This window comes from Sceloporus occidentalis, unplaced genomic scaffold (genome assembly GCF_023333645.1).
Source record: "Sceloporus occidentalis isolate IW3139 unplaced genomic scaffold, rSceOcc1.0.p SCAF_1, whole genome shotgun sequence".
Taxonomy (NCBI): Eukaryota; Metazoa; Chordata; class Lepidosauria; order Squamata; family Phrynosomatidae; genus Sceloporus; species Sceloporus occidentalis.
The window spans coordinates 15669815-15694136 of record NW_028316981.1 but is presented as its reverse complement, the minus strand read 5'-3'; the positions used below and the strand labels follow the sequence as shown (position 1 = coordinate 15694136).

At 45.4% G+C, this 24322-nt stretch overlaps 1 protein-coding gene across 2 annotated transcripts in view; it reads left to right on the top strand.

The window, feature by feature from the left end:
* LOC149320928 (histone-lysine N-methyltransferase EHMT2-like) overlaps nucleotides 1-24322 on the top strand; it is a 67352-nt gene that overhangs the window by 40659 nt on the left and 2371 nt on the right. For both annotated transcript variants that reach the window (XM_089502734.1, XM_089502728.1), the window contains 14 exons: nucleotides 1266-1457; nucleotides 2172-2254; nucleotides 2878-3005; nucleotides 4797-4919; nucleotides 7478-7579; nucleotides 15045-15149; nucleotides 17522-17676; nucleotides 17771-17938; nucleotides 19521-19665; nucleotides 20022-20099; nucleotides 21425-21540; nucleotides 22285-22371; nucleotides 23185-23263; nucleotides 23893-24068. In XM_089502734.1, coding sequence (XP_089358860.1) covers nucleotides 1266-1457; nucleotides 2172-2254; nucleotides 2878-3005; nucleotides 4797-4919; nucleotides 7478-7579; nucleotides 15045-15149; nucleotides 17522-17676; nucleotides 17771-17938; nucleotides 19521-19665; nucleotides 20022-20099; nucleotides 21425-21540; nucleotides 22285-22371; nucleotides 23185-23263; nucleotides 23893-24068 — 1737 coding nt within the window. The remainder of the gene's footprint in view (nucleotides 1-1265; nucleotides 1458-2171; nucleotides 2255-2877; nucleotides 3006-4796; nucleotides 4920-7477; nucleotides 7580-15044; nucleotides 15150-17521; nucleotides 17677-17770; nucleotides 17939-19520; nucleotides 19666-20021; nucleotides 20100-21424; nucleotides 21541-22284; nucleotides 22372-23184; nucleotides 23264-23892; nucleotides 24069-24322) is intronic.

Here is a 24322-nt window from a genome sequence, read left to right as displayed (position 1 = left end):
TGAAAATTTTGTCCTACATTTGTCCTGGTTTATTTATATATTTAATTTTTTTTTAAAAAAAAATATTTAATTATTTATTTTTTGGCTTCGGCCCCCCAGTTGTCTGAGGGACAGCAACCCGGCCCCCGGCTCAAAAAGGTTGCCTACCCCTGGTGTATAGCATGTATATGTGTTCTCATGTACACGTATGTACTTTCCGAAAGGGTAGTAGAAGACTAGTTTGGTTAGGAGAAATGACCCAGACCAAGGGAAGAAAGAATGTACAGTGAGCCCTTGGAATCCACTGGAGTTCAAGAACCTGGTGGATGTTCCAGTTCCATTATATGCTGTGTGGTAGTGAAATGGTGCTCCTTATATAAAATGGCAAAATCAAAGTTAGCTTTTTGAATTTTTTTCCCCTGGAATATTTTTAAACTGTTGGTTAAATTTGTGGATGCAGAATCCATGGATAATTTTATACAGTTACGTGTTTATCTTGTCTTTCCTCTAGTAAATTAAAGGCAATGTACTATCTCTTTACCTCCTTTTTATCCTCATAACACTAAGAGGTACATCAGGTTGAGACAGGTTCACGACTCAGGGAAACTAGAATCTGAATCTCCAAGTTTCAACCCCAAACTCTATAAACTAGGGGTGGGTAAAGTGCTGCCTGCAGTCCATATGTGGCCCCATGGCTGTTTTGGGGCTGTGAAGATGCCCCCAGGTTCAAATATATTTTGGGGGAAAACCCCTCATTTGGGGGGGAAATCCTCAAAGGCATTCTGGAGATGTGGTAGTGGAGAATTTGACACATTTCTGTGCCATTTCATGCCTAAGAGTAGCTTTAAAAAAAGAAAGAAAAAAGTGGCTTCTGGTAACTTCTCATTGTTACAAAGCCTCTCCTCGGCCTAAAAATATAGTGAAAATACTCCCTGTAACCCTAGAAGATACTTTGGGGCACAGTTTTTAGGAGGATGTAGCGATGCGCTTTTCCTATGGAATTAATGTGGCTCCCTAGTTATCCGCCCTTGCTTTAAATTACACTGGCAGTAAGGGGGATTAAAGGACCAAGAAAATCGCTCTAAAGTGATTGATAAAAAGGCTGGAATGATGGCATCTGTAATGTTCATGAGTATGCCTGGGGCCACATATATACCTATATACATTTATCTGTGTGTAAAATAATTAGTCATGCCTTCAGAACAGTTTGGGTTCAGAGATAGCAAGACAGGCTATTTGCAGATGCCAAAGCATTAAGACATTAGCTTTGTGTCTTCTTTCTTCAGTGCCCGAATGCGAGGGGGTTCAAGTGTAGAGCACCCACCGGATGATACGGCAGGTCTTGGTGGCCCAGGAATTGATAGCGCAGGGCCACGTCTGCCCCTGCCAAATGGAGCCGTCCTCTCTACCCAAGGTCTGCCGCCAGGACCAGGGCGGGAACAACTGGAGCGTGCCTTAGTAGTGCAGGAGTCTGAGCGGTAAGTACTACTGGATTTTGCCCCCTCTCCACTTTTGCTATCAAGCTATTTTTATTCTTAGAGTTAAATCAACTATTATAGTCCCAATTAGAGCAGACTTGTTGAATAAATCAATCTTATGTCAACATTTGCTTAAATCCCTTTGTTCATTGAGCCTACCCTAGTTGGGATGAATGATTTGGTTTGGCACATGTTATTTCAGTAGCTGTTTATTATTTCTTGGGTGCTTGGTATCCACTGGGATTTGGATCCAGAACACCCCCCTCCCATGAATACCTGAATCCAAGGATGTTCTGTTCCCATTATATACAACAACATAGTAAAATGGCATTTCTTCTATAAAACAGAAAAATCAGAACTTGCATTTTGGAGAAAAAATTGGTAATATTTTCAATATGTGGTTGGCTGAATCCATGAATGTAGAATCCGTGGATATGGAGAGCTGACCGTATTAGGTTTAACAACAAAGAGCCTTTAGGGCTGAAGGGCAGTGTATAAATACCATAAATAAATAAATAAATAACCACATTGAAAGTCCTTTTCCCAGTCCATCTGAATAAACAGCACACAGCTGTTTTTCCTTGAGATTTTGAAATATCTTTTCTGTCCTGTCTTTCGCTTTTATGGGGAGTTTTCTGCTCCAAATTCACATTTGCTTAACTTGAAGTGAAACACATCTGTCTTGTGATCTCTTTCTTTTTCTCTTCCCAACAGGCGCAAGAAGTTGCGATTCCACCCCCGTCAACTCTATCTCTCGGTTAAACAAGGGGAACTCCAGAAAGTGGTGCTAATGTTGTGTAAGGTTTTTTTAAGGGTCACCATATTGACGGGGGTAGTGGTGGAAATAGATTGCTTTCAGTGTAAAAAGGGGGAGGAGGAATACAGGCTTTCAATGAGGATGCAGCCTGCAGTTTGACACTGCTTTAACTGCCATGTCTCAATGCTATGGAATTCTGGGCTTTATAGCTTTGTGAGATACAGTTGGCATTTCATAACCACAAGGGTTCCATTTTGCCCCCGCTCCACGCATGCGGATGCCAAAAACCTCATAACATTGTCCCATTGGTTTTACAGGTGCATGGAAACACTGCCATTGGGATGAATGGGGCGGGGCCATTCATGGATGCTCAAATCCACGGATGGCAAGGCTGCAGTTGGGGCGGGGCGGCTATATTTTGTTTCTCTATTAGAGAGCTCTGGTGCCACAACAAACTACAGATCCCAGGATTCCATAGGATGGAGCCATGACAGTTAAAGTGGTGTCAAACTGCAACAATTCTGCATCTACAACAGCCATAGAGTTCTTATCCCACTATTATTATTATTATTATTATTATTATTATTATTATTATTCAGCTTGACTTTCCTCTCCTATCATACCTTGGTTTTCAAATTTCTCTCTTTCCTTCCTGATTCCCAGACATCTGCCCTTCCTTTCCGGTGGATAGCTTGGATCCCAATTTCCAGACTGAACAACAGAGCAAGCGCTTCCCATTGCATGCTGCAGCACAAAAGGGTTTTTTGGAAATTTGCCATGTTTTGCTACAGGTGGGTTAGAGAGGTCTGTCAAGAAGGGAGGTCTCTGTTGCTCACCATCCTTTCCAGTCAGCGCCAACATTTTGTTCTTTTTCTTTATTACTGTCTACAGCAGGGACACAACGTAGAATAGGATTCAGAGTAGATCTGCAAGGGTTTCTGGTTTGTGGTAGTTTTTGATTTCTGAAACTTCAATTTTTTTTACCCTTAGTGCTGTGGTCTTATCTGTTTTGGCAGGCCTTCTCATCAACCACTTCTCTTTCAGCTTCAGTATCCACCATCTGTAAAATAAGGGCATTGCTTGGTTGTCTTTAATCAGCTCCCATTGTTCTGTTTTAGCTGTTGTGTTAGAAGCTTTGATGTTTAATAACTCAAATGGAGATTTGGACTTGTAACATGCAACGCTGTGGGATTCCAATTGGCAGTGATGTATTCAGCTCTTTACTCCCAAGTCTCAAGTCTGTACCTTTAAGTCTCAAGTTGAGTTTCATGTCCTTGCAAGATACTTCCAAGTTAAATCTCAAGTTGAGTGTCAAGTTTAGGAGCCAACTTCAACAGAAAAAAGAAGATTTGGGGTGGGTTTCTTGGAAGGGAACAGGAAATGTGTTAGGCAATGGGCTTGAGATGTGCTTGAGGCCTACTTGGCTGTCTGTGCCCACTGCTCATTGGGGGAACCTTCTAATCTAAAACTTTTTAAAAGCTTTAGAACAGGGATTCCCAGCCTGGGGTGTTTGCACCCCTAGCAGGTGCGACAAAAAGTGGTTTGTGTCCTTGAGTGGTGAGTCACAAGTCATCACTCAGCCATCTCCTTGTGTGCCTTGAGAAGTAGTAGTAAGTGGTTGTGTTGCATAGATAGTAGTCTCGTTGTTTAATGAAAAGGAGATAATTTTACAATTTACTATAGTTTACAATTTTTTTCTGAATGAATTAAAATCTAATTGCTCAATTTAGATTGACATTTTTATACACTAAGTTAATGGCTTTTTTTTAAAGTTCAATTTGTTTACCCACAGTATTGTATGTGGTTCAATTTGCAGTTTAAAAATTAGAAATGAAATGTCTTCATCTTCAAATGTGATACTAGTTTTGTAGGGGTTTGAACATTAACCAAATATTTCCTAGAGTCGTGAAGCCTAGAAAAGGTTGGGAATCGCTTCCTTAGAAGGATCCCTCTGCCTCAAGCGTGTTGCCTAATGCATTTGTTGTTCCCCTCTGAGAAACATGCCCCACACTCTGAAGGCAGATCTTGCCTGCAGCTTGAAGTGAATGACGCCAGCAAGTTGGTTACTAAAAATACACAACTTGTGAGTTGGGTCAGTGTGTCATTTATTGCCAAGGCAAGTCATTGAAGTGACTTGTTTTTGACTTAAGACAATTGGCAATTGATTCTGTGCCCTGAGTCATCCTGTACTTATCTCATTTCTTCATCACTATGTTGCAACCAGTTCCATCTGAGGACAAGGATGGAATAGGTTCAGAGAATAGAGCCTGGATTTTTTCATGAGCTGTGGTTTGTGGACCTTTGCATGTAAGTGAAAGTCAAAATAACCCCTTAGTCTTAACCACCAGTTGTATCAAAGGCTAAGTAAGTATGCATGCTATTTCTGAGCCAGGCACTGGCAGCCCAAGCTGCAGTTGAGTGGGACAAACCTTTTAACAAAAGTGTGAGGGCTGAGAGGTTTGGTGGATGAGTGATTGTATACTCTTGCATTGTGGGGTTGCATTGTGGTCTGTTTTAGCAATAGCAGTTTCGTTTTTTTACATGTTTTACATATTTTACTCTCCTCTTTTATCCTATTGCAGGCTGGTGCCAATATAAACACAGTGGACAAATTACGGCGGACACCTCTGATGGAGGCTGTTGCAAACAATCACGTAGAGTTGGCACGATACTTAATCAAAAGGGGCGGTTGCGTATACACAAAGGTTAGGCAAAGAGAAACCGCTTTTTATGATGGGATATTTTGCTGGATGGGGCTGCAAGTGAGGTTCGATCATGTCAGTTCTTAAAGAGTTATTTAGGTATATTGAGGAGTTGTGAAACTAGAACATGTTAAGTCTTCCTCTTCCAAAATGCTTGGGACTAAAAGTGTTTTGGATTTTGGATTCCCCCCCCCCCCCCCCCCCCAGATTTTGGAATGTCTACATATACATAATGAGTAATCTTGGAAGTGGGACCCGTTTAAACATGAAATTCATTTATGCTTTATATACATGTTATACACATAGCCTGAAGATAATTGTCATAGAATCATAGAGTTGAAAGAGACCACAAGGGCCATCCAGTCCAATCCCCTGCCATGCGTGAACACACACTCAAAGCACCCCCAACAGATGGCCAACTAGCCTTTCTTTAAAAACCTCAAAAGAAGGAGACTATACTATTTTCCCAGGGAATATATTCCACTGTCGAACAGCTCTTCTTTCAGGAAGTTCTTCCTAATGTTGAGCTGGAGTGGCTTAGCTTGGTAGCATAAGTTAGAAGATAGCAATTTCTCACTGTCTTGAAAAGTTATGAGGTATAAGGATATCTCTGTGAAGGGAAGCAACAGGTCAGTTTAGAAACCTCTGCAGGGTGTCAGATACCAGGTTTTTCTGGTTGTATTCCAGGGGTACCTTGGATCCCATCTCCATATCTTATTATATATATGCAAATATTCCAAAATCTGAAACACTACTATTTCAAGCATTTCACATAAAAGATAATCAACTTGTAGTAAATAATTCATCTTCTTAAAAATCACAACAGAGAAAGAAAACAGCAAATAAAAGAGAGGTTAAAACATAGCTGCTGTAGCTGCTTAATCCCACCACCTCCAGACATGGTAAATTAAAATGATCCCAGGCATGCAGTTGAAAAGGATGTGTTAGGCCTAGATCTGGGTGAGATTTTTATCTGAGTATATTACTGTGGAATTACACATTCACACATTTCTTTATGTTCAGAATGGAAAGAATTTAAGATTACTGGCTGGCATTCTGTATTGCAGTTATGGATTTGTAACCTAGAGGATCCATAACTGTTCTGCATTCAGTAAGACCAAATAGCCAAACTGTAAGACGACATAAATGCTTCCCAAGCCACTTTAACAGCCAGCAGCTGCATCTGAAACAAGAGGTCTATTTGGCTTCTGACCTAGGGCAAATGGAGGATGGCATTTCTAGCCCCCTCTTAGCAGTGAGTGGGGCTGTGATAATCATAAGCAGGATCCCTGGTAAAAAATTTCCTTATTGCAGCCTTACTCACTGGTGGGTGAGGACTGGAAATGTAATCATCCTTGCATCAAAGTCAGCAGCTGAACATATCCCATTTGCACAATACAACTACTGGTTGTTAAGGTGGGCTTGGGGAGAATTAGGTGGTGAGATGTAAATTATACTGACATAAGTAAGTAGCCAGTGGCAAATATTAGCCATCTTTTTAAAAAACAAAACAAACCTGAATTTGATGGAAACTGAGATATTCCCGTCCAGGAAGGGTTCTTAACTAAAATATCTTCCGGTGAAGCCTTATATATTCAATCATTGGCCCGTTACAAATGGGCTTAAAAGTACGTGCGGAACGCGTACTAGGGTTAAGGCGGGGCGGTGCTTCCGCACCGCCCTAACCCTAGTGCGCGCTGTGCGCGCACAAAATGGCGGCAGCCGTTCTGCACGGCTGCCACCATCAATACGTTACGACTGCGCCGCCTCCAAACGAGGTGGCGCGGTTGTGACGTATTGGGGTCGCGGCAGGGCGCCTAGGGCGCCCTTTCCGCTGCCCCGGAAGGAGCTCCGTTTTGGAGCTCCTTCCTGGTTTGGTCCGCTGGGCGCAGCCTTCAGATGGCTGCACCCAGCGGACCAAAGGAGAAAGGGGCCAAACGGCCCCTTTCTCCTTCTCCATGCCGCCGCGGGGTGTCCTTGGGGCTTGAAGCCCCAAGGACACCCCTTTCCAGGCTGCGGGGAAGGGGCCTTTTGCCGCTTCCCCGCAGCCCGGGAAAGCGGCGGATCGGGGCCTCAGCGGCTGCCGCTCTGACCACTGAGGCCCAGATCCGGCGGGGAAAGGTGCGCCTACAGGCCGCCCCAAAGGGGCGGTCTATAACGCACCATTGTGTGGTGATGAATGAGAGTTGCCACCTCTTTTCCTTCTGAGAGGCTTCTCAACATTAACCTTTTACAGAATAAGCAAGTACAGCATAGTTTTGTTCTGCTGGGGAATAGCTCTATCTTTTGAATTTGACCAAGGGAAATTGAGAAGAATTTCATTTCTGTTCATGTTTGACAAGAATTACCAAAATTAACACATTTCTTCATCGGAGGAGGGGGAGAAATTGACATTTGAATGAGGGAAAATAAAGGTGAGACTTTCTTATCCATAGTCAGGTTAGGTGCAATATGAGAGGAGGAAGTCTATGAAAGACTGAACTATGAGGTGAGACTACAAGATGCCTGCCTCACACATATAAAATACTTGTTCTTTTACTTTTTCCATGGTTCTACCAAAGGAGGATGATGGATCTACCTGCCTGCATCATGCTGCTAAGAATGGAAACGTTGAAATGGTCAGCCTGTTGCTGTCCACAGGACAGGTGGACGTCAATGCCCAGGCAAGTGAGGATTTGGGAAGGGTTAGAACTGGGTTTTGTCTATTCCATAGCACTGTAAAATTGACAGAGACCATAAGCATCTATTATAGAATCTTTTGTATATGGCACTTTTGTATAAAGTGCCATACTCTACAGCATGCTCCAGTATGGCACTTTACCCAGACTTTGGCAAGACTCATAGAAGCACAGAATTGGAAGGGCCATCTACTCCAGCCCCTTGCCACTGAAGGAATCCACAGGTAAAGTATTCTCGAGAGGCAACCATCCAACATTGCTTATAAACTCCCAACAAAGGGGAGTCCACTAACTTCTGAGATACCCTGGTTCTCTGTCAAACAACCCTTAGTAATAGCAATAGCAAGTACATTTCTATACCACTTATCATTGCATGTAAGCACTCCCTAAGCTGTTTACAAAGTGTAAGCTAATTGCCTCCAACTATCTGGGTACTCATTGTAGCAACCTCGAAAGGATGCAAGCCTGAGCTTAAGCCCTTTTGCTGGTATTGAACTCGCAACCTTATGGTTTGTGAGTGAGTGGCTGCAGTACAGGCATTTAACCACTGAGCCACCAGGGCTCCTGTCAGGAATTTCTTCTTTAATGTTTAGACCAGTGGTTCCCAACCTGTGGGTTGGGACCCCTTTGGGGGTCGAATGACCCTTTCATGGGGGTCATCTAAGGCCATTGGAAAACACCTATTTAATTACAGTTATGAAGTAGCAATGAGAATAATTTCATGGGTTTGGGTCACCACAACATGGCAAACTGTATTAAAGGGTCGCGGCATTAGGAAGGTTGGGAACCACTGGTTTAGACTAAATCTTTTATAATTAAAATCCATTATTCTTCTTCGTGGTCTCTGCGAATCACACAAATGGGTTTATTCTGCGCCTGCGCAGCAATCCTCGGAAACTTCTAGAATCTCCAGGCAGAAAGCAATGTATTTTTCTGCAACTTTTTGGTGGTAGCCCCGCCCACCCATATATAAGGCCCCTGGTGGCCCGCTCCTCTTCAGTTCCTTCATTCCGCCGCGCTAAGCAGCTCGAGGAACTTCGCTTGCATCTTGTTGCTCTGTTCACATTTGAATCTCTGGCATTTGACCTTCGGACTTTCACTTGACCATTCTTCGGACTTTCCCTATCGGCTTGTCTTCTACGTGATCTTTCGGCTTGACCTCGGACCGGTAACGGACTTGATTACCATGGCCTCTTTCAAGCAGTGCACTAAGTGCGGGGTGAAAATCCCTAAGGCCGATGGCCATGAAAAATGTGTCCTTTGTTTGGGGGAGTCCCATATTCCTGGCAACTGCCCCCACTGTAAAGCTATGTCGGCCCAGGCCCTAAAGAACAGGGACTGGACACTTAAGGCTGCGCTCTACGAGAAGGTTTTGAGCCAGCCTGGTGGTTCTGGACATGCGGACGCTCCCAGGGCCTCCAAGAAGAGAGGAGACAAACGCTCCGACCATGAGAGGAAACGGGCCCGCTCTTCATCTCCGCCAGCCAAGAGCCGTCGCAAGGGCCCTCCAAGTACGGTCTCAGTACCTCCGCCTGAGTCGAGGCCAGCACCGTCTACATCCCAAGTGGCCGAACCGGCGAAGACCTCGACTCCTGTACCGGCGTCTTCCCGGATTATACCCTTGGAACCCAGGGTCCTCCTTGCGAGCCACCTCTCTGCACCGGCGGACGCCCTGCAGATCGTGGACTTGAGTTCGGAGTCTGAAGGGGAGCTCCACGACTCCGATGCTCCCATATCCCCACAGAGGGCTAGACCCCGTTCTCCCTCTCCTGTGGTGAGACCACGTCCCGCCAGACGGGACGCGGAGCGCCCCCGCTCCCCCCCGAGGAAGGATCGGGCCACACTAGGGGCTGAGGCGGATGCCGCCTTGGATCCGGACTGCCCAGACTCAATGGAACGGGACCAGGACCTGTTTGATGCCTTCCCAGATCTCGTCTTCGATCACCGTACCGGACAGTATCTTATCCCGGTAGATCCGTCCCGCCTACGGCGCAACATCCGGGACTGCTCACGGGACCGTCGCCACACTGATGCCTCCCACGGGCTGGATGACTTGACCACCACCGACTTGTCGCCCAGGAAGCGTAGCAGATCGCCATCAAGATCCAGATCGAGATCCCCACGCTCTGCGTCACCTTCCGACGTTGACGAGGCTCCATTCGTCCCGGAGGGACCTGCGGTTCCGTCCCCTACAGACGACGTCAGGTCCTTTGCCGACAGGGTAATCCGTATGGCGGATGCCCTGAAGTTAGAAGTCGCCCACCCCGAGGACGATGCCCTCGACCCGGTGGAGAGAAGGATCCACGGTTCCGCCCCAGCTCCACCAGCCTTGGCATATCTCCCATCCCTAGAGAAAATTGCCAAACGCTCCTGGGACACACTGGCCTCCATCCCGTCGACATCCCGTCGGATTGAAAACCTCTATCGGGTCACTCCTTCGGCACCTTCTTGGCTCTCCAACCACCCTAAGCTTAATTCAGCTATCGTGGAAGGAGCCCAGTCCACCTTCGTCCCAAAGTCCTCGTCTTCTCCAGTCGACAAGGACAGCAAGAAACTGGATGGCCTAGCTAAGAAGTTTTATGCTTCAGCGGCCCTGGATTTGAAGGTGGCTAACTACGCGGCCTGCATGGGGGCCTACGTGCAATATCTCGTAGAGAAGATGGACCCCACCATCGCTGACCTGCCGGATGACAGGAGGCGGATGATGTCTGCACTCAGGAATGAAATCCACCTGATAGGCGGACAGCAGATCATCTCCGCGAGGCACTCGACGGACTGTGCATCAAAGGTCCTCTCCGGCTCCATAGCCCTCAGGCGATACACGTGGCTCCGGTCTTCAGACCTCACTCCACAAGCAAAGGCGGCCATAGAAGACATGCCCTTTGACAACTCGGGCTTGTTTCACCAGGACACGGATGAGAAACTCAGCTTCCGTTATAGGATGAAGACTGCCGCCAGAAAACACGGTATGTCATCCTCCGCTTCCAAGTCCCCCAGACAGAGGTACACTAGTCAGCGCCCCTGGCATCCAGGCGGCCACTACCGCTTCCAACCACAGGACCGTCCCTACCATCAGGACACTCGGCCTCAAGGCCAATCCTCCCGGTCACCTGCTCCTCCAACCGACGGGCGTCCATCTTCCCAGCCCAGATACCAACAGGGCTATAGGAAGAAGGACGGCAGGGGCAAGAAGAGATTCTGATGGGTTCCGGCGCACCTCGTCATCTCCAACAGGCTGAGCCCCTTTTTTGACACCTGGGCCGCCATTACCAGTGACTCTTGGGCACTTAACATCGTCCGTAGGGGCTATGCCCTAGAGTTTTCCCAGCTCCCACCAACTGGAGCTTTTGTTTCCACTGCCCCCTCGGACACCCTTCTTGACGAAGTGCGCATTCTTTTGGACAAAGGCGCTATTGAACCCGTCTCCCCCTCTGACTTCAAGCGCTGTTTTTTCTCTAGATACTTCACCGTACCGAAGAGAGACTCTGGCCTCAGACCCATAATGGATCTACGGGCCCTCAACAAATTTATTATTTACAAAAGGTTCAGGATGGTAACCCTTGCTTCTATTTTACCACTCCTGCAGGAAGGCTACTGGTTCGTGACTTTGGACTTGAAGGACGCCTATTTCCACATTGCGATCCTGGAGGACCACCGGAGGTTCCTCGCCTTCGCCGTCGGCCAGAACGCCTACCGGTACCGGGTCCTTCCCTTCGGTCTTTCCACAGCTCCCAGGGTCTTCACCAAGTGCATGGCACCCGTGGTGGCGTACCTGCGTCAAAGAGGGATCACAGTCTTCCCATACTTGGACGACTGGCTCTTCACAGCGCCCTCCAAGGACATCTTACTCGGGCAACTCGAATTCACCCTATCCCTGCTGCAAGCACTGGGATTACAGGTCAACTTCAACAAGTCCAACTTGACTCCTTCCAATCGAATAGACTTTATAGGAACAACACTGGACTCTGTACAGATGAAGGCATTCCTTCCAGAGACAAGGTTTCAAACCCTCTGTACATCTCTGCAGCCCTGCCTCCGCCAAAGACGCCTTCAGGCCCGTGCCGTACAAGTCGCCATGGAACACCTAGCCTCTACCACTTTCGTCACACCGTGGGCCAGACTGCGCCTCAGACCCATTCAATCTTGGTTTCTCTCCGTCTTCGACCCCGTCCGAGACACGGCTACCAAGTTGCTCACCATCCCGAGGACTGTACAGAGGTCTCTACGATGGTGGCTCCAATCCGACAACGTCTGTGTGGGGATGCCATTTCTACCTCCTCAGCCAGATCTCTCCCTGACTACGGACGCCTCCCTGCAAGGATGGGGCGCCCACACACTGGACCTTACAATAAAGGACAAATGGTCACCGGCGGAAGCTACTCTCCACATCAACGTCCTGGAAATGCTTGCCGTGGAGAAAGCACTCAGAGCCTTTCAGTCGGTCCTCGCGGGCAAGGTGGTACTTCTTCTCACCGACAACACCACCATCATGTACTACCTCAACAAACAAGGTGGTACAAAGTCGAGGACTCTGCTGTCAGTCACCATCCGCATTTGGGAATGGTGTATAGAACACAAGGTTCTGCTGCAATGCATCCATCTGCCCGGCGACCAGAACGACCTTGCAGACCATCTCAGCAGGTCACCTTCCACTTGCCACGAGTGGAGACTGCATCCAGAGGTGGTGTCCCGACTCTTCAATCACTGGGGAACCCCCCTCCTCGACCTGTTTGCCTCCCGGCTAAACGCCCACACTGCAAGATTTTGCTCACGGTACAGAGAGCTCAGATCAGAAGGGGACGCCTTCCAGCTCAAGTGGACTCAGGGCCTCCTGTATGCCTTCCCTCCGTTTCCTCTGATCACACGGGTCCTCTCGAAGATGTTGGCAGACCACACGGACGCAATCCTGATAACCCCGTGGTGGCCCAGACAGCCTTGGTTTGCTCCGCTCCTTCAACGAGCGCAAGATCATCTCCGCTTGGAGCACCGGCCCGACCTGCTATCTCTCCACGACGGACAAGTCCACCATCCCGAGATGCAATCTCTCCCATTGGTAGCATGGAGGATACGATCCTGAGGACACTTCCATCCGGTGTACAGGATATCATTAAGGCAGCACAAAGACCATCCACACAGAGGTCCTATGCCTACAAATGGGATAGGTTCCTAACCTTTCTACAAGCAAAGGACATTCCACCATCCCGTGTCTCCATCCCGGTAGTCCTGGAATTCCTTATGGCTTTAACAGGCGCAGGTCTCTCCTTGAGCTCTATCAAGTGCTACCTGTCAGCCATTTCATCTCACTACCTATTTCAGGACAAACCTTCCCTGTTTGGGGATCCTCTCATAAAGAGGTTCCTTAAGGGATTCAACAATTTGCATCCACCGATTCTAGACCCTACACCGCAGTGGTGTCTAGACATCGTCCTGGCACATTTGGTATCCAAGCCCTTTGAGCCCTTAGCTACCACGGACCTGAGACTCCTGACTTGGAAGACGGCCTTTCTGGTAGCCATCACGTCAGCCCGCCGAGCTGGTGAACTGTGTGCCCTGAGGATGGACCAACCCTTCCTTCGTTTCCATAAGGACAAGGTGGTGCTCCGTACAGACATCACTTTCTTGCCTAAGGTGGTGTCTGCCTTTCACATCAACCAGGACATTGTTTTGCCGACTCTGGCTCCCAATCCGACCACAGACTCTGAGCGCCAACTCCATGCCCTGGATGTCCGCAGGGCGCTGGCGTTCTATTTGAACAGGACTGCCGCTTCCAGGCGTTCAGAGAGACTTTTTGTGTGTTACTCCGAGGCTAAGAAGGGGCTGCCGGTGTCACCGCAGAGGTTTTCCAAGTGGGTGGCCAACACCATCCACCTTTGCTACGAACTGGCAGAGAAGCCTCTACCAGGTCGGATTAGAACCCATGCAACTAGGGCGGTAGCCGCATCCTCAGCTTTTTTGACCGGGATCCCCCTTGAGGATGTGTGTAAGGCAGCTGTCTGGTCCCAGCCATTGACATTCATTAGACATTATAGGCTGGACGCAAGGGCCAGGCATGATGCAGCCTTTGGGAGGGCGGTGTTACTGTCTGCCATGCACTAATCTGTCTACTGTAAATAAATCACTCAGGTATTAGTTTGCATATTTATTGTCATGTGACTGTTTGATCTTGACACTCCCTCCTCCACGGACTACAGCTCGCTAGTCTATACCCATTTGTGTGATTCGCAGAGACCACGAAGAAGAAGAACAGGTTGCTCACCTGTAACTGTGTTTCTTCGAGTGGTCATCTGCGAATTCACACAAACCCGCCCATCCATCCCCTCAGTGTCTGCTCATTTGACAACGCTTGTTGCCGCGCTGATTAGCGGCTCATTCGGAACTGAAGAGGAGCGGGCCACCAGGGGCCTTATATATGGGTGGGCGGGGCTACCGCCAAAAAGTTGCAGAAAGATACATTGCTTTCTGCCTGGAAATTCTAGAAGTTTCCGAGGATTGCTGCGCAGAATAAACCCATTTGTGTGAATTCGCAGATGACCACTCGAAGAAACACAGTTACAGGTGAGCAACCTGTTCTTTATCATCCTAGTCCCTGGAGCAGCAGAAAACAAGTTCATTTCATCTTCTCCATGACATCCCTTCAGATATTTAAAGTTGGCTGTCATGTCACCTCTCAGTCTTCTTTTCTCCAAATTAAACATTTTCAACTCCTCTACATTCATCATGGGGCTTGATTTCCAGGCCCATTTACCATCTTGATCACCTTTCCCTGAAATGTGGAAAGTTGGGCTACAGACCTCACCCCCCCCCCCGCCCCCATTAAGTTTTTTTGCAGGTCCCTAATAGGAAAGTATTCCAGTCCTGTAATTCAGAGTAGTGTTTAAAAAGTAAGCCATTGCCATTAATCATTTCAACGTTTGAAAAGTAACTCACTGTACTGCCAGTGGCTCCAGTGTCAGTAGCGTGATGAATCTCTTCTTGAGTTTTGGTCCAAACTGTAAAGGAACTGTCTACAGTTGAATCTATTTGGGGGATAGATTTCAGTACCTTTGATAGTTTCTTTACAGTTCAGACAGAAACCCAGAGTAGATTCATTACTTCTCTGACTTGGAAGCCACCAGCTGCCAGTGTAATGCTTGTTTATTTTTTTTCTTTTAATTTTTTTGATGCTGTTTTTGTTTTTAAAACCCCCAAAACCTTAGAGTTAATGACAGAATACCTTAAACCTGCAAAATTCTTCTCACCGTTTCTCTAAAAATTCCAGTTAACTTTGAGGGGGGAAATTAAAAAGTGTAACAACTTTATACCCATTCTTTATGTTGTGCCTTTGTTATGAAAGAAAAACTAACTGCAGGTAGCTGTGTCACTTGTGGCTTGTTATTTTAAAGCCCCTTCATCACACTGTTCTTGTGCTAATCCATCACACAAATGTGGTCTTTCCTCCTTTTCATTTTAGGATAGTGGAGGTTGGACCCCTATTATCTGGGCTGCTGAGCATAAGCACATTGAGGTGATCCGCATGTTGCTCACCCGTGGAGCCGACGTCACCCTGACTGACAATGTATGTGAGTTTGAGATCCCTTGGTTTCCATGCTGGATGAGCTCCAGGCTTGCAGATTTGGTACAAAAGAGAACTGGGTGGGGATCATTCTTGGTAACTGGAACTCTTCTTTGAGGAAAGAAATCTCAGGCTTGGTCTGCATGTGCAGCCAAATGTGGTTACATTGCCTATATCTGTACTAGGTATGGTATCACTTCAACTTCAACTTGCCTTTCATTGAGGTGCTTAAAAATCCCTTAGAAAGGGCTCTAGTGCTGTAGTCCAGAGGAGTCCTGTTCCTACAGCAGAGAATGCCAAGTCCTTCATTATACTACAAATCCCAGGGTTTCTGGAGTCGCACCAATGCAGTTAAAGTAACATTAAAGTGCTATAAATGTCTAGTAAACATTCTGAATGGATGTACCATTTTAGACAGCAGGGAGCCACATTGCTGAATTGAACAAAATGAAAAGCCAAGAACTTGGCAAAAAGAGAAGTTGTTGTCACTGTGTGCTTTAAGTTCATTTCTGACAATGAATTACAGTGATCCCAAGGTGAACTTAATATGGGTTTTTTGGCAAGATTTGTTCATAATAATAGGATTTATTTATATGCCGCCCAATCCTCTTACAGCACAGGGGATAATACAAGGCAATAACAATAAACAGGTTCAGAGATGATTTGCCACTGGAGCTGAGAAAGTGGGACTTGCCCAAGATCACCCAGTGGATTTCTTGACTGAGTGGGAATTCAGATCATGGTCTTTGGAATCCCAGTCCAACAATCATAATTGCAGATGGAGGTGGGCATATTGCTATGTGAAAGGAGTACACAGATCCATTGAGTGCAACTTTATGTATTCCTCATCTCAGAAGCAAATGAATATTAATCTCAGGTGATGAAAAAGAATAAACAAAGGTAGCCATAGTTTTGTTCGGTAAGCAGAATCCACAGTTGGGAAACAATAATATACCACACTGGCTCCCAAATAGAAAAATAGCACTATAAAAGTTCTAGCATGCCTGTTTCTGTTCTCTGCTAGTTTTCTGTCTGCTTAAGACAACTTCATATAGGGGAGTGCTTAAGTGTGATTCCCCCACTTGCAGCTATTCAGCAACATGCCTCCTTGGTTTAAATCAGGCCAGTTCTTGAATTTTAATCAGTGGCTGAAATGTATTAACTTCATGAATCCATGTACTGTATATAAAACCTCAGTGTAGAAAAAAACACCATACTTTTTGAGTCAGAACTACTTAAAAAACAAGTCTCACTGCTCTCAGTGTAAACTTCATGAATCCATATACAGTCTGCCCTTCTTATACACAGATTGATTATACACAGATTCAAGCACCCACAGTTTGAAAATGTTCAAAAAAGGTATAAATTTTAAGTATCAAACCTCGATTTCCCATTTTTGTATAAGGGACATTATTTTGCTATGTCATATTTAATGGGACTTGAGCATCAACAGATTTTGTTATACATGGGGGATCTTGGAACCTAACCCCGGCGGATAACAATGATCCACTGTATATAAAAACTCAGTGTAGAAAAAAAACCCCATGCTTTTTGAGTCAGAACTACTTAAAAAACAAGTCTCATTGCTCTCAGTGGGATGTCTTCCCCTGAAAAACTGCAGAATTGTGGTCTTACTAGCCTTAGCCCTATAGATCTAGTGCCACCAGAAAGAAGGTCCTGCCCTACTCACAAAACCCAAATCAGATGTTGCAAGAAATAAAGGAAAATGCATCCTAGAGACTTTAACCACATTGTTATGTGCCTTCAAGATATTTCCAGTTTACAATGACCCTAAGGTCATCACTGTTTTCTTGGCAGGATTTCTTAACTGGGGTGGAGGGTTTTGCTTTTGCCTTCCTCTGAGGCTGAGAGAGTATGACTTGGCCTAGGTCACCAAGTGGGTTTCCATGGCCAAATGGGGATATGAACCCTGGTCTCCAGAGTTGTAGTCCAAGCTGGCTCTCTACTAACTAGCGGAGTCATTATGTAAAAATGCATGGATGTTTGGTCTCCTGGGATATGTTGACTCACTGTCCTCTTCCTTTAACTCAAGGGCTGACAACATAAAGGCTGCATGTAGCCCTTCCATTTTTACATCCCCTAAAGACCCTCCCCACTGTTGCCTGGAAAACAGTTTTGTTCTTGTTTTATTTTATTTTTAATTTAAATAAGGAGGAGCATAATGCATGTGGATTCTGGTGCTCCCTATTTTGGGCAATCAGCCTCTGAAGATGCAGTAACTGGATTTGAAGCTAATAGTGGTTCCCATTCTCTTCCAGATTTGATTTTTCAGTGTTTTGTGACACAGTTGGGAAGTCTGAGGCTTGCTGAAGTTGCGCACCCACGCTTTAACCCCTTTCACTTCTCCCAAACAGGAAGAGAACATTTGTTTGCACTGGGCCTCTTTCACAGGCAGTGCTGAAATCGCCGAAGTTCTGCTGAATGCCCAGTGTGACCTCCATGCTGTCAACTTCCATGGAGACACGCCTTTGCACATAGCAGCGCGGGAGAGCTACCACGAATGTGTCCTGTAAGATATTGGGCCTCTTCCTATTGTGAAGTAGGACAAGATTAGTTTGGATGTTCTGACACTTTTGCTGTAACCCTCTTCCACCTTCCCACAGTCTGTTCCTCTCACGGGGTGCGGACACTGAGATGCGCAACAAGGAAGGAGATTCACCTCTGGACCTGACCCTGGAGAACTCGGAGGTGTGGTTTGCCCTGCAGCTTAACCGCAAGATCCGTCAGGGGATCCTTAACCGCTCCATCCGCACAGAACGCATCATTAGCAGGTGGGCAGTGCCAGTGGGCTTCTGGATTGTATGTGAGTGAGCTGGGCAGAAGGTAAGGAATGTTGGGCACATGCTTGTTTTTGATACCTCCTGCTTGATAAGGCTGTGTCTGCATCTCTGTTCTTGAGTCACCTGCTGGGTTGAGAGGAGTCAAATTCATTTCAAAAATCTATCTTCTCCTCAGAATTATAGGCTCCTTCTTCATAACACAGAACAATTCAGATTTCAGCTATTTTGTGTGAGAGGTTGGGAGGAGCAGAGAAACAGTATTGCTTAATTTCATAAAATCAAATAATCATAGCAGAATCATAGAGCGAGAAGAGACCCCAGAGGCCATCCAGTCCAATCCCCTGCCAGGCAGGAAGACATAAATTAAAGCGCTCCCAACGGATGGCCTTCCAGCCTCTGTTCAAAAACCTCTAAGGAAGGAGACTTCACCACTTTCCAAGGGAATTCCACTGACAAACAGTTCCTACTGCTAGGAAATTATTCCTAATGTTTAGTTGGAATCTCTTTTCCTGTAGTTTGAAGCTATTGCTCATAGAGCTGGAAGGAACCCATAGGCTATCGAGTCTAAACCCCCTTGCTCAGTGCAGGAACTCAAGTTAAAGTATCCCTGGTAGCTAGATGACCAATATCTTTTTTGAAGATGTCCAGACAAAGAAACTCCATCACTTTTTTTAGGTAGTTGGTTTCATTGTTGAACAGCCCTTACTGTGGGGCAGCAGAAAACAAAACTGCTCTCTCCTCTTGGTTGTAGTACAGAGTTGTAGTATAGTGCTCAAACCACAACGCCACACTGGTACAGCATATTAAAATACAAAACACAATTAAAAACACATAAACCTACAGTTAAAATACAATACTATAAAACCATTAAAATACACTCATACGAGTACATTCGCAAATTAAAGAATCATGATTTAAAATTGACTGGGTAGACCTACCGGAAGGGATATATCTTTGATGGTGTTTTAAATGCAGTCAGCACATTGCTTCCAACTGGTCATTCCACAGGCAGGGGGCAGCAGACAAAATAGTCCTCTGGGAAACCGTTGCCAGTCTAGTCTTGTCTGGTTGGAGCAAACATTTCCCAGAGGACTTGAGTGTACAGGACAGATTATATGGCTGGAGACAATCCTGTAGGCAGCCTGGACCCAAACCATATAGGGCTTTAAACTTTCTACTTTGTTTGGAAACTAGTTGGCAGCCAGTGGAGTGACTTTAAGGTCGGTATAATATAATTACTCTTGGGTGTACTCGTAATCTGGCTGCTATATTCTGAACCATTTGGAGTTTCCAGATTTGGTACAAAGGTAGCCCAGTGTAGAGTACTGTACATTGCAAAAGTCCAGCTTTGAGGTTATCAGTATGTGCACTACCATTTTCTTTCTTTAGGCAATGAAAACATATTTGCTGTGGCTTACAAATAATAAAACAGCTATGAGCAAAAATAAAATAATAATTTGAAAAACCAATTTAACCTAGTCTTACATGATGCCAGCACCAAACTGGCTCAACTGTGATGCAAGTTTTAAAAACAGCTACAACTCCAGTCACCATTTCTGCCATCTTTTTGCAGGGATGTGGCCCGTGGCTATGAAAATGTGCCTATCCCCTGTGTCAATGCCATAGATGATGAGCCATGTCCAGAAGATTACAAATACATCTCTGAAAACTGTGAAACTTCCACCATGAACATCGACCGGAACATCACCCATCTGCAGGTACTTGCATGAGCTTTATCCTTCCAATGAGCATGATTTTTCAAGGCAAAATAAAGAGAACACCATAAGTTACTTCTGAAAATAGATTTGAGCTATGAATGAGAAAATAATGCCCTCTCTTGATTTTGAAAGTTTTGAAGATAAAGTTTTTTTCAAAACAAAGCTGGCTCAAATACAGATCTCAAGCTATCTTTGCCTGCCAGTGGAACAAGGGGAAGGAGAGCGCTAGCCTAGCATCCTCTGGAAAGGAGTGCCACAGGGTGGAGACATCCACTGAGAAGGCTGTCTTGTATGTCCTCACCATTATACCTCAGGTGTCACTTTTGTCTTACATCTCCTCTTTTGGCACTTCCCAGCATTGTACATGTCAGGACGACTGTTCCTCTAGTAACTGTCTGTGTGGGCAGCTGAGCATCCGCTGCTGGTATGACAAGGTGAGTGCTCAGGTTGGGGCTGGGGCATGGGTGGCTTATTATTTGGCAAGAAATTAGTCAACAGAGAGAAGTCTAGGTATTAACTAGAGATAATGCAAGGAATTCATGGGGGTAAACGCTTTGGAAAGATACTTTTTGGGCAACATTTCCCAGTATCCTCTAGGTGGGGAAGAGCTGCCCCCAAAATTGGATTCCTTAATTTCACTGCCTTTATTTCATCTGTTCTTGGGCTATTTCAGGGAGGTGACATACAGAGAATCCATGAAAGAGAGAGAGAGTTGGCCTCCTCAGACATCTGAAAAAGCTCATACCACACCAGGAAGACCTTGTGCCAAACCCCAGAGCCCCTCCTATCACAGCTTATCTTCCTTGCTCTTGTTATATACTCCCCTTCTTTCACTATGTGAGCAGGCAGCAACAAGGACAAAAAAGAAAAAACGGAGTGTACTTTTATGCATGTTGCTAGGTGTTCTGGGATCCTAATGGGGGAGATGCACATCAAATATATAAATATAGCATGACCCCTATATCCATGCAGGATACATTTCCGGACTTACTGTCGAAATGCAAAACTACAGATAATAGCAAACCCTTTTGAAATGAATGACTTCTGGCAGAAGTTGACCATAGAGTCGTACTAGAGGACCTAGAGATTCCAAGAGAGAGCACATCTCTAGGAATATTTAAGTCCTCTAGTGTGACTCTATAATCAACATCTGCCAGAAGCATACCATAGAATTGCGCTGAAGGACCTAGAAAATCTCTAGAGAGAACATGTTTTTTCAGACATGGGTAAGTGAAACCATAGGTATCAGTTCCATGGATACGGGAGACATACTGTACATTAATAAATTCCTGGGATCTGAAACATCAGTTACCACAATCTGAGTCTTTTGGTTCTGGGTGATTCTTCTAGGAGCTGAGGTCTACAGTACCTGGAAAGACAGAAACTGAGAATCAGTGCCTTAAACACGTCCTCAGAATCCTTTGCATTATTTCCACATTCTGAGGCACGAGTGCTGCTGTTCTCGGGTGACAGATCAACAAGAAATTACTCTCTAAATATGGGAAATTCTCAGATCCTTGCTCTAAATGATGTCTTTTCCTACAGACCAAAATTCCATTTAGGAGACCTGCAGCTAGCACTACTTGTTTTGTTTCAGGCAGGATTCTGTCTCTGGAAACAAACAAGGAAATGTTAGTCAGGCCCATGTACCACTCCATAGCAGATAAGGGATTACAGATATGGGAAAGTGGGAGAAAACGGCTCTTGCCATAACTCCTCAATGGCTAACACAGCTTCTTTTTTGTTCCTTCACTTTCAGGATGGACGTTTACTGCAAGAGTTCAACAAGATTGAGCCACCCCTGATCTTTGAATGTAACCAGGCCTGCACATGCTGGAGAAACTGCAAGAACCGGGTGGTGCAGAGTGGCATCAAGTGAGCATTTTTTGCCACCTCTGGGGAGGGGAGGGAGACAGGGTGTTCTTCATAGTCTCCTGAACTGCAACAGTTGATTCTGGATGTACAAATGGATCTTAACCAGAAAAGTTCCTTTGACAGGAATGGATTTTTTTTGTTTCTGTTTTTTGAAGGGATTATAGAAGTTGTAGTCCAAAAAATTAATTCTACTAACTCCTAAACTTTTAAAACTTTTATTATTTCCCACCCCAAATTAAAAATGTATTTATAACAATATGTCTTAATACAATTATACATGATCAATCATATTACCTATAAATAATATGTACAGTCGGCCCTCCATGTCAGCAGGCTAGCCATCTGCGGGCCCCATCCCATTACTGTCAATAGTGGCACATGCACACTAACTCAACCACACAAATGTCAGTGTCCTTTAGTGGTAACGGGACTTGAGGTCTCTTGTTTTTGGTATCCGCAGAGGGGTCAGGAACTCAACCCTCGCCAATATGGAGGACCCACTGTATCTATATGTATCCATGCATCCATTCACCATCATGCAATGTTTATTATCAGTTACTGGATTTTTGGCGTAGCAGATATAATACATTAATATCTGCTGCACCAAAAATCCTGTTCATTAGCTGGAGGCCCATCTTCACCATTCAGCATTCATTTTCTAAGCTCTAGTTTTGCAGTCTTCAAAACTAACTCTCTTTTTCTTTCTCTCTCTATTTTGTTCCCTTATGTTCTCCTTCACCACAGGGTCCGTTTACAGCTATACCGCACTGCGAAAATGGGTTGGGGTGTTCGAGCACTACAGACAATCCCCCAAGGAACCTTTATATGCGAGTGAGTGGTGATAGGGGAGAGAGAGACTTTGTCTCCTTTTCTGAGTCTAGATGTATCTGAGAGAGTAGGAAACAGTTAACAGATCTGTTCTAGGGCTGGCGCTACCCTTTTGCAGAGGGAGTCAATTGCCTTGAGCTGTAAGAATTCTTTATTCCAGTAGGGGAAGTTATTACAGGTTGTTACTTGCTTTGTTAATTATTATATTTACTTTCTTGCTCTTATATTTTTGCTGCCAATAATGAGAGATGTTTATTGGATATTTTGTTTCATGTGCCCAATTAAGTTGGCTGGCTTAGGTTTTTATTTTGTGGCTTTAAGTCATTTCTGACTTATGGCAAACCTAAGGTGAACCTATCACAGGGTTTTCTTGGCAAGTTTCTTCAGAGGGGGTTTGAGGCTGAGAGAGTGTGACATGCCCAGGGCCACCCAATGGTTTTCCATGGCTGAGTGGGTCTCCAGCCCTGTTCTCCAGAGTCATAGTCCTATGCTCAAACCACTATACGACATTAGTTGTCTGCACCTTGCCCTCTCCCAACTCACTTCATGTTCTGCTTAAGGCAGAACTCTAACATGACTATGCTGTGGAATTGCTAACATAGGCCATATATCATTGCACAGCCAGATGCACAACTCAGGGTGATGTGTAAGCCCTATGTACAATGGTTGATGAGCCCTAGTCAAAGAATAATTTATGAGCAAGATGGAATTGTTGCCATACCACTCAGCAGTTTGGTAGCATAGATGAGTAATTTTTTAACAACTATGCTTTCATCTTCTATGTGTGTGTGTTTTTTCTTGCTTGTGCTACCCCAGGTATGTAGGGGAACTTATTTCTGATGCAGAAGCTGATGTGAGGGAAGATGACTCCTACCTGTTCGATTTGGACAATAAGGTGAGGTTGTTCATATTCCTGAATGGGAGTCAAGAGTCGATCCAAGGAGAATTAATCCATGTCTTAAACAGTCCTCAGTTTGGGGAATGGTTGTCCCTTGGGAGGGGAAAGTGACAGGAAGCACCCTAATTTGAAGCCCCTCCCCCCAAAAAAACCAGTTGATCTCCCAAAGGCCAGTCAACCCCGATTTTTTTAAAAAAATTAAAAATGTAATTTAAAAAAAATTAGAAAAAAAATTAAAGGCTCCAATATTTTTTAAACAACTGTGGATTTGGTGGGTTTTTTTTTTTTTTTGGGGCAATTTAGCCCACCACAGAACCTGTATGACCCATAATATTTCAATTTTCATCTGTAGTCAATCTCAAAATGGCAACATGAGGTGGCATGACATCACTTACAGCTGCCATTTTGAGAGGGATTGTAGAGGAAAGCAGGGTATTTGGGCTTGCTGTAGGATGGGTCTTCCTTATAGAGAGATTGTTTGAAATTGGCCCCTGGCTCATATGCATTGCCCACCCCGGACTAAAACATCATCCACTGAGCTTTCATGGCTCAGTAAAAGTTTCGGGCTGCCTGAGTTCTAACTGTGCCCTACTCTTTTCTCCCCATCACCATCACCACCCTGGAAGGATGGCGAGGTATACTGCATCGATGCACGTTATTATGGCAATGTCAGCCGCTTCATCAACCACTTGTGTGACCCTAACATCATCCCTGTACGGGTCTTCATGCTGCACCAGGACTTACGTTTCCCCCGCATTGCCTTCTTCAGCAGCCGGGACATTCAGACTGGTGAAGAGCTAGGGTCAGTAAAGGGAAGCATTTGTGGGGTATGGGTGAGGTGCTGGGGTAAATGGGGATGAATGCAAAGAAGGGATAGGAATGGAGGGAGAAGATGCAGCTGGTAACATCAACAGGGAGAAGGAGAACTGTGTGTGGTGTGTGTTGTATTTTCAGAATATATCCAACTATAAGAATGGATCAGTCTCATGGTAGGACCAGAGTTTGGAAAAGCTTTTTAAACTATGATTCCTAGGTAGATTCAAGGAGTCATGAAGC